The 12,296-nt window shown below is 55.8% G+C and overlaps 2 protein-coding genes and 1 long non-coding RNA gene across 3 annotated transcripts in view; 2 read left to right on the forward strand and 1 right to left on the reverse strand.

Annotated features, from left to right (window-relative positions):
• Window positions 1–12,296, forward strand: part of LOC145736576 (uncharacterized) — a 279,046-nt gene that overhangs the window by 114,757 nt on the left and 151,993 nt on the right. The gene's annotated exons all lie outside the window — the stretch shown is intronic.
• Window positions 5,096–6,954, reverse strand: LOC145736680 (replication protein A 70 kDa DNA-binding subunit-like). Its single transcript, XM_081991103.1, has 2 exons — window positions 5,671–6,954; window positions 5,096–5,596 (listed from the first exon to the last, which is right to left on the reverse strand). Exons 1-2 carry the CDS (start codon window positions 6,952–6,954, stop codon window positions 5,096–5,098), a joined length of 1,785 nt encoding a protein of 594 aa, XP_081847229.1.
• On the forward strand, window positions 7,224–8,318 carry LOC145736681 (uncharacterized). Its single transcript, XM_081991104.1, has 2 exons — window positions 7,224–7,437; window positions 7,549–8,318. The coding sequence occupies exons 1-2, from the start codon at window positions 7,224–7,226 to the stop codon at window positions 8,316–8,318; spliced, it is 984 nt and encodes a 327-aa protein (XP_081847230.1).

Here is a 12,296-nt window from a genome sequence, read left to right on the forward strand (position 1 = left end):
AACCCTTTCCCCTGCGTGCCTGCAGCCACTGGCTCCTTCCCATTCCTCAGCGCGGCAGTCAGCGAGGACAGCGCGGCCGAGCCGTATCCCGCTGAAAAGACATGCGGATGCACAGCGATGCGCACCACCCTTGCGCCAAGCGCGCGTAGAAATGCCTCATCGTGGAAATTTTCGTATATGACCCAGGGAATCAGATTCCCCTCCTTGGCAGCCGCAGTCTTCTCGAGCAGTCCTTCGAACGCAATCTGCAGCGCGCATAGAATGCGCCCGCCGGGGCTGAGGAGTGCGAACACCTCATGGTTGCAGGCATCCGCCAGTATCTGGAGATCATTGGGGCTGTTTCTATAGTGCGAGGCAGCGAATAGCGCAAATAGCTCCGACAATATATGTTCGGTTTCTGTATTCCCACAAAATAGGCCGGGCTTGTTGATATAGTAGAGCTTACAGTCGGAGGGGAGGGGGTTTTCTCTGAGCGGGCGCACGGAGGCATCCAAAAATAGAACGGCGTTGAGCCATTTTTCCACCGGATCGCCCACAGCATACCTGATTGGCTCCTGCAGCTCGAGCCCCGCGCCGGACCGCGGCGCACGGAATCCGCCGTTCGCATCGGTCCTCAGGTACTCATCCAGCTTCAGTTTGAAGGCACGTCCCGTTCCCCTGGTACCCGTCCACTGTGGATGCCATGAAGACAAGCCCAACCGCCAGCAGCTCCTTCAAGTAATTCAGGGGCACTGATGCTGCCTCATCGACGATAAGCATGGCCGGGTGCTCTTTGAGCCCCTTCGAGGGGATGGTGGTATCTGATGCTCTGCCTGGTCTTTGGGAAATAGATTTGCGACACACCCCGCTTCTTCCCGCTAAAGCTGTATACCACCTTGAAGTCGCGAATCTTCTGATAGCCCAGATTCAGAAGGCCCGTCACCGCAAAGTCAAATAGTGTCTGAACATTTTCAATATGCAGCGCACTCACTAGGATGCTCGACATGCCGCTGTGCGCCGCATAGGCCGCAGCCAGGCCCAAAGAGGCAAACTTCCTGCGCCCTCGCGAGGCGGTAATGGGGACGACTGCTCGCTCGTTGCTGTCAATAGTCTGCATGCAGGACTCGAGGACGCTTCTCTGGTCGGCAGTTTTGCATAGCCTCAGCAGACCAGCCAGGGCCAGCTTAGCGGCGCTGTCGCTCACTAGAATGTCGTTGTCCGGGCTCGGGCTGCACACCGCCATTGTCGGCGGCCCGTGCATGTCGGCAGCTCCGGCGGGGGGGTCCAGCTCCATCTTCGGTGTAATGTCCATTACTTTCATTTTCTGATTCAAAAACACGCAGCACTCGGCCCTGACCAGCAACTTGAAAAACCTACAGTTTGAGCACACAGTGTATCTCACGGAGCGCGGGAAGACCATAATGACGAGGGGTGACGACTATTAAATGATTTGCACATCCATTGTTCAGACTTTTTAGGGCCGGCACGGCTGCAGCACATGACTGTCCACTGCCGCAAATGCTCCAAACACTGTTAAGCTGGGCCCGCGTCGACCGGCGGCCCAGACCGCCAAAGCCCGCCTATAATCTACGCACTAGGGGCGGATCAGCGGCGTTTTGCCTGCAAAACATGCTACAAGGCTATCCGTTCTGCAGGTAGAGATGTTTTATTTTAGGTCCTTAGCCACGGGATCATTGCCGCAGCTCTCTATTGCAGCACAGTTGGCGGCGAACATGTCTCCGGCTAGAGTAAGCAGGTATGTTTCTGGTCTCGGCGCCTGGCAGGCCAAGTCCCGCCGCACACGTCGGATCACATCGCCCTAGTCCTATTCTTCTCGGGCCTTCCAAGCTCGCATTCACTCACCTTAGCAGCGAAGCGGAGCGAGCATATCGCCTCGGGCACGCTGTCAAAATTTACATTCACGATCATCATGGTCTTGGACTGGCCAGTGAGATACTCCTGCATGAGGTAGGTCAGCTTGGAGTCCCTGAAGGGAACGTGGCCGTCCCTCCGGCGCAGGGACGTAAACACGTTCCCCAGCGCACTCAGACTTCTTTTTATGTTCTGGGTCTCCTTCAGGCGCTCATGCTCTGCCTTACTTTCGGAAAGCCTCTCCGAGCCCGCCAGGTCGAACAGGACTAGCGCGCCCTCGCGCAGCTCTGTGGCGGAACGCGCCCTCACCTTCAACATGAACATAAAATGGCTCCGGCTCGAGTGCAAGTTGCACTTTGTTTCGCCAATCCTCCTCTGCATAACTGCCTCATGCAGGGCATCGTACACCTCGGATATGTCTCCCGTCGCAACCTCCTTGCAGCCCCGCATCTGTGTTTCCTTGCCGTCGTGCAGTGGCTGGACAGCCTGCCCGCCCAGCAGGCAGCGCGGCTCCTCATTGTAGACCTCGACGCACCGGACCCCGTACTCAACGGTGCACCCATCGCGGGCCAGTTCCCTGGCCAGTGCTGCGATACTGTCCAAAGACCTGTAAATCACGCCTCTGTCTGAACATGGCCCTTCCATCGTGCGCGTCTTCCCGCTCCCCGTTTGGCCATATGCGAAGACCTTATAGCCCTCCAGCACGGCCTCAACCAGGGGCCCTACCTCCCTGTAGACGTCTGCCTGCCTGCTCTCGGGGCCGAAGACCTTGTCCAGGGTGAATCGTTTGCCGTCCACCGCTATGGAGTGCTCGCCGTACTCGCAATGCCCGATCGATGGCTTTATCCTGCAGAGAATCTGCACGGCTCCCCTCATCTCGATCAGCTCCGTGCGCAAGCTTTTCACCCGGCTTCTAAACTCAGCATTTTCGCACAGGAGACGCTCTATCCGCCGTTCATACTCAGCTATTTTCTGCTTGTACCCCAGAACCTGTTGTTTATATTCCGGCATCTCTACCTCATTGCCGCCGCGGGCCTGTGTTCCGTACTCACTGCCCATGGACCTGCAGCCAATAGTGGAAATGTCAAGCTCCTCAGGCACATCACACCTGGCCCCGCCAGCGCGCCCGTCTTGTGTTTTCAGCGAGATGGTGGACAGCTCTTTGAAAATAAATTCTCTCACCCTTACTCTCACTGATTCATCCTTAAATTTGGCAGCGGCGGCGGCCGCCAAGTACCACGGTGGCGTGCCATTGACGACCCTGAGGGTTTCCGTAGCCACCGTCCTGTAACATCGGACGGAGGCCAGCAGAAACTTCCTCTCCGCCGCCCCCAAATGCCTCTTCACCCTACTATCATTCGCTCTAACCCCCCAGATCTGACTACCATAAAGCACCGCTGGTGCCGCCACTCGTTCCGCGATTGCCCTCACTTTCTCCTTGTCCATTCTACCCTTGTTTCTGCAGAGCCCCGTCAGCTTGCTGGCGACCTCTGCCATTCTCTCCCTTACATACTTGGCATGCTCAATGAACATGCCTTTCCTGTCAAACCTGATCCCTAGTAGATCAATCCATTCACTACACTCCACTCTCTCGTCTCCCAACCTAACTACCGGAGGTCTTATTCGGCCGTAGTTTTCGATAAACATCGCTCTCGTCTTGCACTCGTTGTATTTCATCCTTCCCTTATTCTCCCACCATCTACACCTCTCCCACACTCTCTCCCACCTCTTCTCTATCTCCTTGACAGACACCCCGGCAACCAGTACCACCTGGTCGTCCGCGAATGCCTGCCCATAGACCGCTCCGCGGTCGTCCTCCGAATCAAACATCTCCAGCCACTCATTCATACAAACCAGCCACAGGGACGGCCCCAGGCTGGATCCCTGCGGGCAGCCCCTGTTTACCCTTTCACTCACGTCCCCACTCTTAACTACCCTTTCATTCAAGAAATGCCAGGCTATCTCCCTAAGGAGCCCCGGCACTCCATCCTCTTTCATCCTCTGGTCGACGTACGGCGGCCACGCCATGTTGAAGGCGTTCTTCAAGTCCAGCGTGACCACCAGTACATGCCAGTTTGCCTCCTTGTATTCCCTCAGTTTCTCTCTCATGTTCTCTATTGCCATTACAGTGTCCCTAGACCTCCGGAAACCGAACTGCCTCTCATTGAGACAGCCCACCCTTTCATACCAATTGACTAGTCTGGCGTTGACCAGCCGGTCAAGCAGCTTGCCGAGTGTGTGCCCTCCGCTCTTTTTTGGCAGCCACCTGACCCTAGCCTCCTAGGCGCCTGCAACAACAAATATAGTCTGATTGGCCGAATAATCGCCAAATTTTACGGCGACCCGGCGGACCCTCGGAGAGATGCCTGCATTGGAGGTGCACACACCCGCCCTCGCATGCGTCTAGCTGAGGAGTGGCAGCCGGCCGGGCAGAGAGCACCGGGCTGTTGTCGCTAGAGATGCCCCACGCAGCAGGTCAAACCGGCTGAGACGCCTGCCCGAAACACGAGTTTCTGTGAAGCGGGATGCTTCTAAACAATCCATTTGCCTTAGCTTTGAGTATCTGACTAACCTTCCCGTGGTAGGCGTGCGGGGACCGCTAGGTGAACAGTATGCCTCGGGACTTGCATGGTTCTAGCGCGCGCTGCCTGCGGATGGGGGTGAGTTACCGATAGAAGGTGGAATTAGGGCTATAAGCAGAGCGTCTGGCTGCGCAGGACACGTACCCTGCGGTAGATAAGCTGGTGGCTGGGGCGGCCGGCTATTTCAGATATTTAACAAATGTTTTTATGTATTAAAATTTAATTTTCATGAGCCCGGCGGCGTGCACATCTAGATATTTTACGGCAGGCCGGGATAAATGTGGTATTTTTAATCAAGCCATTGCTTTTGTATAGGAAGGGCCGCTGCGATGAATCCTCAAAAATAGTTCCTTTATTTCACTTTCTGTATGCGCATGGCTGCATTGGTGCATGAGGATGAAGAAAGACGAAGTTGCAGGGCGCCAAGGTGTCTAGAGTATGTCATGAGCGTGGGTAAAGTTTACTGTACTGCCCCTTCTAGCGAGCATACTCGCCGGGCGTGGAAAGGCGTGAATAATAATTGACCGCTGCCACGGCGAATCTAAAACGATTAGCCCTGCCCTCCATAACATTAGTGAGTACCCACAGTAAGCGTATTTAAAAGGCCAGGGAATCTCATGGACAGGGGCATTTATTTATAATGGATAGGCCCAAGCGGAATATTATGCCCTGACGCGTTCGATAGCATCGAGCATCTTTTTAGCCTCGGAGACATGATCTACCGGCACGCAGTCCAGGCAGCTGAAACGCTTCTTGGGCTCGCCGTTGTATATCTCGTCCTTGATCCTCATCCGCATTGTAAACTCCCTGGACACCATGCTGCGCAGCGGATTCTGGAGGTCCTGGGGATTCTCATCGCCCATCTCCTTGAGGTGCTGGGCCGCCATGCCAAAGAGGCTCTTCCCCGCCTCGTCGAACAGGGACGCCCATATCTGGCCAGTGAAGTCGCCGAGATTGAGAGTGAGCATGTAGCGGTAGTTGCAGTTGGGATAGGTGTAGTTGCACTTCTCACACCGGTAGTTCCCGCTGTCCTCTGCCGTCACCTTCTTGCTGCACCCCTCGCCCGGGCACGCCTCGTAGTAAAGCCCATCCTCCTTGATGTGCATGATCACGCCCTGGACGGTCGCATACTCGGCTTCGGCATCCTTGACCATCCCAATTAGCTAGCCCGTTGGGCCAGGCGCTTCGGCTTCTCGAGCACTATGTCCTTGCCCTCGGCTTGGTACCAGGCCATAACCTCAATCGCCTCGGGCGCGTCGCAGTTCGCAATGACCTGGGACGTCGCCAAGCTCGAGAGGTTTATCCCATTGTACTCGCCCACCTTCACCGCCTTCAAGCAGAGGACGCTCTCCGGCTCGTACTCCTGCTCGGCCCTGGGCCCCCAGAGCGTCAGCCTGCAGCTCCCGGTTTCGTCCACAAGGAATAGATCGCGCTTCGCAAGCTCCTTGCCCGTGCTCTTCACCGTCACAGACCCCACAGGATACACCTCCTTTATCACCGCCGCAACATCAATGAGCGCCGGCCCCACCGCGAGGTCCTTGATCTTCACAAACTTAAAGCTGTACTGCGGGATGCTCTCGTCCTCCACCTGCTGCATCTCCGCCGTCTTCTCGAGCTGGATCTCGTAGTCGAGCCCGCCAAGCGAGTATTTCTTGTTCGCCATCTTTATCGTGGCGTTCGTCAGCGTCAGCACTTTGTTGACCTCCACGAGAGGGAAGAAAATGTCCACGCACTCTGAAAACGCAACGCACTTCACCTGGGCGGTCTTGTCGGCCAGCTCGAAGCTGAAAAGCTTGCCCTCACCCCTCGACGACGTGAACTTCCTTATGTCGGACTTGGACGTCACCCTTCTCTTGACTATCCACTTGGTTTGGAACGGATTTATGTCCCTGATGTCCGTAAACACCGCTCCGCCGGCATCCTTGCCCCTCTTGGCGCAGCCCGGCTCCTCCTTCGACCGCTTGATGCTGACCGCGGGGTTTTCTGCGGGGGCCTGGTGTCCGCCCGCCGCAGGCTCCATTGACAGCCGCCCCGTCGCGATATTAATGGGCCTCCCCACGATGCCCTCCATGGCCTCGCTCTCGATAATAGACTGGATATACAGGTAGTTGTTGTTCTCCTTGGGTCGAACTGTGAACTGGTCGAGCTTCAAAACATGGAGGCGCTGGATGCGCCCATCGTCAACCAGCGGGCTGAGGCCGCTGGAAAATACAGCCTTCATGTAGTACGTGCCATCGCTGGCGTTGGCCGTGTACCGATGCTTCTCGGTGTCGCCGGTTACAATCTTGTTGAGGCTCGTCACCTGCAGCACGGGATTCCTAAACAGCGGGTTGTTCTTCTGGCTGTTGTAGAGTGCCTTCACTGTCCCCGGTTCTAGTTTCATGGGGTCAGATTTTGGCGGCAACAAATTTGACAAGATTTGCAAACCGGGACAAGACTTTGCCGGGGCTTGTTGCTGCAGCAGGCGCGGGGTCCGCACCGGGCCAGCGGCCCATGTCTGATGGGTAATAATGCACGGCATCTCCGCCTGCAGCGCGCGTCCTGAAGCAGCGACCGCGGGTGTGCCTGTTGCCCGGACATACCTGTGAAGATCGCGGCACCACAAAGCCCCGGCGCCGTCTGGAGAGATTCCAAATATGAGCTGCATCGGCCGCTCCGGGCGAAATATAAAATTTTTCAATCCACCGGGATATGCGATTCGACGAGCTTGGCATCGACAGACGAATTGTCGAGATACTGAATATAAATAGGCTAACCGCCCCGACCGAGATCCAGTCCCAGACTTATAAAATGGCCGCGAACGGGCTCGATATCATCGGAGTCTCTAAAACCGGCAGCGGCAAGACGCTGGCGTTTCTGCTGCCAGCCCTAAGCCAAGTCCTCCTTTCCGACAAGCCATTCCACACGTTGATAATCACGCCGACGCGGGAGCTCGCGCTGCAGATCTCCGACTGCATCTCCCTCTTCGAGTCGCTGGGCGTCAGACATGCAGCCCTGGTTGGGGGCGAGGTGTTCAGCAGCTAGGTGCCCGCGCTGAACAGGCACCCGCACATTGTGGTCGGCACGCCGGGGAGGATTGTAAAGCACATTACGAAGACGAAGAATTTCAAAATAGGCTCGATTCGGAAGCTCATCCTGGACGAGGCCGACCGGTTCTTTGACCAGGACTTTTTCGAGGACCTGGGCGTAATCGCATCGCACCTGGCTCGGAAGAACCAGGCTCTTATGTTCACGGCAACACTGACCGAGAAGACTGAGAAGCTGAGCAGCATTTTCATGAGGAGCCCAAGGGTCATCGGCACCGCAGCCAGGTACGAGTGCGTCGAGACCCTGCGGGACTTCTTTGCTCTTGTCCCCGAGAAGTACAAGCTCGCAGTCCTGTGCAACTATCTAGGGCAGGAGGCGTTCCCCTCGGTGATTGTCTTCACCGCGATGTGCCGCGATGCCCAGAAGCTGAGCGAGCTGCTAAAAAGAACAGGGACCACGAGCGAGTGTCTCCACGGGCACATGCCCCAGCCCGAGCGCGAAAAGGTCGTCAGGGCATTCAAGAGGGCCCAGTTTTCGGTTTTGGTCGCCACCGACGTCGCGAGCCGGGGCCTCGATATTCCGGACGTGGGGCTGGTCGTCAACTACGATCTCCCCAACACAGCCAAGGATTACATGCATAGGGTCGGCCGGACCGCGAGGTCCGGCAAGGATGGCCGGGCTGTGTCCCTCGTCACGCAGTACGACGTATATAATCTGCAAAGGCTAGAATATGTGCTGAAGAGGAAGCTGCCTCAGATGGAGCTGGCACTGTACGGCGGCACCGCACATTTTACGGAGCTCTATGATCAGGTGTGCGCAGACCTGTCGGAGTCCAATAGATTAGTCAAGAGGCGCTAAACATAAAAGTGCATTTGGTTACCGTTCTCGGTTGGCTTGTTTATGCAGCCGCCTTTGCAGAGGCCTGGCACGGGTGCTTCGGGCAATGGGTGCCCGATGCGCCATCCACGGTTCTCGCCCTGCTCCCCGTGCAATTGCTCTTTTCTCTGCTTTGAGATATATTTTTGGCGGTGGAGTCCGGGCCGGCGCCCCGGCAAAGCACGGGGCCCGATCACCCACATGTATAGAACGGACTCGGGAGTCCGGGGATAAGAATAGTGCCGGACACCACTGTAGTCGACTAATTTATTATCTTGGGGCTCAGTGCCAGACACACTCTTCGGGCCACTCTACTATTCATAGATTGCTGGCCGCCACTGCCATCAGCATTGCGACAAATGGCCCTGGAATCACCTGTCTGCAGGGGGGGCTGCAACATCCACATTGTTTATCATCCGACGAGGCAGGGACTCGCGATGGCCACAGTATGTATCCGGAGATCCTAGCTCGTAGCATCCGCGAGAAACAGAGATGATGGAGGTGAAACGTCTTTTACAGATGCGCGGATCGTAGCTGTCCCCACTTAGGTGCTCAGCGAGCGGCGGGAGCACACAGCGTAGGCGCGGAATGCCAGTGCGCTGCACAGGCAGCAAGCCCTGCCCATTTCCGCCGAAATACCAAATAGGCTTCGGTGCGTGCGCGCATATGTTGATCGCTGAAACATGCAAAATATTGATGCTTTTCAAACACGTTTGGGATATTTACTATTTTCACCAAATAGAATAACCGAACCATGAGCGAAAAAAGCAGCGGGCACAAGGAGGAGGAGGACAAACCGCGCGATGCTGCGAAAGACCGGGACTCTGAGGCCAGCGCACATAACAGCGAGAACGCGAGCACCGCCGCGTCGGAGAAGGACAAGAAAGCAAAAGAGACGGTGCTGCCCGCAGACAAGCTCAAGGACATAGATACGGAGCCCGAGGACTCCGTGAACGATGAACTGATCTTCCTGCCGAAAAAATCAGTCGAGGAGGACGAGTTTACGATGTGGTCCGCCAACATTTATCTGCACAACAGGTACCAGGACATCAACATAATTGTGCGGTATTTCCTGGAGATCCTGGCGGTCCTGGTAATAATACTGGGCCCGCCGGTGCTCTGCTTCCTGATAATGGGAAAGGCGATTGCGCCCGGCAAGTATCTCAGCCCGTCTGCCGACGACAGCGACCCGTGGGAGGGCATAATGCGCCGCAACCTCTTCATTGCAATTTGGTACATCGCGGACGTGTGCTTTTTCATACTGACAGAATCGTTCCTGTCCGCCGGCGCCGCCGTCCTGATTCTATTTAAGCTCTATCAGTCGGCCATCTGCTGGGCGTTCATCCAGAGCGTGTACTACAAGCGCTACTATGCCCGGATGTGCCTCACCCTCCTGTTCGGCTTCTACCTGGCGAACCACATGTATGGGGCCTTTAAGCTCCCGGAGCTCTCCCTGTCGACGCCGCGGAGCCAGGTGGTGAAGGCGCTGCTGCTCTGGCTCGGCATATATATGGGGATGCTCTTCCAGACAAAGACGCTCATAAACTTTTCGCTCTTCGAGGTCAAGCGGTCGGCATACACGGAGGCGATCTACGCCCTGAACTACAAGGCCTTCGTCTTCAAGAAGCTGCAGGCTATCGCGGAGGCGAAGCAGGAGGGCGGCGACGTCTGCGCCATTTGCCAGGAATACGTCCAGGAATACGACGATGGGCTCTATCTGAAGTACCGTGAGTCTATATTCCCCTCGTCGAAGGAGGCCGAGGAGTGCGCGAGCAGCATCTACAAGCAGCTGGGCAAGAAGGAGCTCGAGCTCAGGGACATCAAGCGGTACTTCCCAGAGGACCACAAGGACGTGTTCAAATACCTCGCAGGCGTGGATGCGAAGGACGACACCAAGGAGAAGGTCAAGCAGAAGCAGTTCACGGCCACCGCGGTGGAGCTGTATTATGCCCGCAAGGACATGGAGAGGACGCTCCGCGGGAGGGACACGGTGTTCAACAAGCTCGAGCTGATCTGTTCGGTCATCGTCTCGTACGGGGCGCTGGTCGTGCTGCTCCTCCTGTTCCAGATGAACGCAATGGTCTTTATGGCCAGCTTCGGAACGAGCCTGCTCACCTTCAGCTGGATTTTCGCCGACTCTATCAAGAACATCTACAACTGCTTTATTTTCCTCATGATAATCCGCCCGTTCAACATAGGCGACAAGGTCGTGGTGAACAGCGAAATTCTGCTCGTCTACAAGATCGACCTCCTCACCACGACGTTCCTGACGACGTATAAGAAGCTCGTCTACATGTCCAACACTGTGCTCATAGCAACAAACATCTACAACATCGCGAGGAGCCCGTCGCAGACGGAGACGCTGACGCTGGAGGTCGGCGAGTCGACGACGTACGAGCAGGCGATGGATCTGCAGAAGAAGGCGAGCGACCAGATCAAGAAGGCCAAGTCCTCGTTCGTGGACTGCTTGATACTGCACAGGAGCAATTTCCAGAATTCAAAGCAGATGAAGAGCAAGCGCAACAAAGTGATCAGGATATTCAAGAAGGCCATGGGCTCGGCGGGGATCGAGCACTCGGACTCCTTCGAATTCAGCGGCTGACGGGCGCCGCGTGTGCCTGTTTGCCGAGCGGCCCTGGCCGCCGGCGCGCAGCGGCAGGGCCTTAACAATACCCCTGGCGACAGCCCATGCTAATGCAACGTGAAATAAATGTAATTAAATATTCATTCGGCGTTTTCATATAAATTTTGATGGCGCGTGCTGCAGGAATTCACTGGCCGCAGGTGTTAAAAATTTTTAATAGGGTGGATGGCATGCGAGCAGTATCTGAGAAGGCAGAGGCAGGGCAGGGGTCTGCAAAGCCGAAGGCCAGGGGAGTATCGTGCACAAAAAAGTATGTCCACTTGATACGCGACGGTCAAAAGAGGGTCGAGGGGAGGATTAACGATCCGAAATACAGGACTATAGAGGCGGGAAGCTTGATGCGGCTCTTCTACAGAAGCCACGCGAGGGATGATGTGGTATGTGTGGTAAAGAGCGTGCATGCCTACAAAACGTTCGAGGAGATGCTGGTAGCAGAGGGGATATCCAACTGCCTGCCAGGAGAGACCAGCCTGGAGAACGCCGTCAAAATCTACAGGAGCTTTCCCGGCTTTAGCATAAAGGAAAAGAGCCTTGGGGTCTTGGCATTCAGAATAGAGGTCCACAACGAGGAGCACGGTGTGCAGTGTGGATCAAGTGAAATGACTGCTGGCGCGGCCCATAAAGGTGCCATCCAATAAACTACTGCCCTTATTTTGCTGCACCGCAGGAATAGCCAATTGTTTTGGCAGCGACGAATGAATCAGGGAGTCTCCAATGAGAACAGCCGATCACATAAAGTGGAGATATTCGTCTACTATTAAAGTCGGGTCTCCTCTGTGGTTAGCAGACTCGCCAGGCACGGAGTGATTCTCTCTTTTAAATTGCAGAAGACAGGTCACAAAGTGCAGCACAGACCTGCGCAGCAAGCGCCCTCCTCCCACCGCAACAAGCACGAGCCGATGCTGAACCATTAAAGGAAAATGGGTCCGCAGCAGCCAGCGGTCTGCGATTGGCCAAAAGAGACACCTGCACAAATGCGGACCAGAGACTGATGCTGGCAGCCCAGCTACAACGGCAAAGCCTGCGCTATTATCAAGCACCCCAATCTGCGGGCGGGATACGCCCGTTGCAAGCGCGCGACTTCTGCTTACAGAGCTTGCCAGTTTATTCACACAAATATGCGCTACCCGACCCATGCGTCCCTCGCGACGATTCGCCTCCGAGCGTGTATAAAAATTTTGGCAAATTTTGCAGCTCCGGCTTGCCCCAATGCCCCAAAGCCCCAATGCGTGCCAAGTGGAAGAAGAAGCGTATGAGAAAGAGACAGGCCGACAGACGAAGAATGAGGAAGAGAAATAATTAAACATTTCTTTGCA

The sequence above is a fragment of the Ips typographus genome, linkage group LG12 (genome assembly GCF_016097725.1).
Source record: "Ips typographus isolate SLU linkage group LG12, UJ_Ityp_2.0, whole genome shotgun sequence".
NCBI classification, from domain to species: Eukaryota; Metazoa; Arthropoda; class Insecta; order Coleoptera; family Curculionidae; genus Ips; species Ips typographus.

Excerpts from the sequence above, each read along its gene's own strand:
- LOC145736680 (XM_081991103.1), bottom strand. The coding sequence starts at position 6,954 with ATGCCGTGCATTATTACCCATCAGACATGGGCCGCTGGCCCGGTGCGG. Across the intron at positions 5,597-5,670 it reads ACGCGCCCGAGGCGATTGAG|CTAATTGGGATGGTCAAGGA; the intron begins GTTATGGCCTGG and ends CCAACGGGCTAG.
- LOC145736681 (XM_081991104.1), top strand. The coding sequence starts at position 7,224 with ATGGCCGCGAACGGGCTCGATATCATCGGAGTCTCTAAAACCGGCAGC. Across the intron at positions 7,438-7,548 it reads ACATGCAGCCCTGGTTGGGG|GCTCGATTCGGAAGCTCATC; the intron begins GCGAGGTGTTCA and ends ATTTCAAAATAG.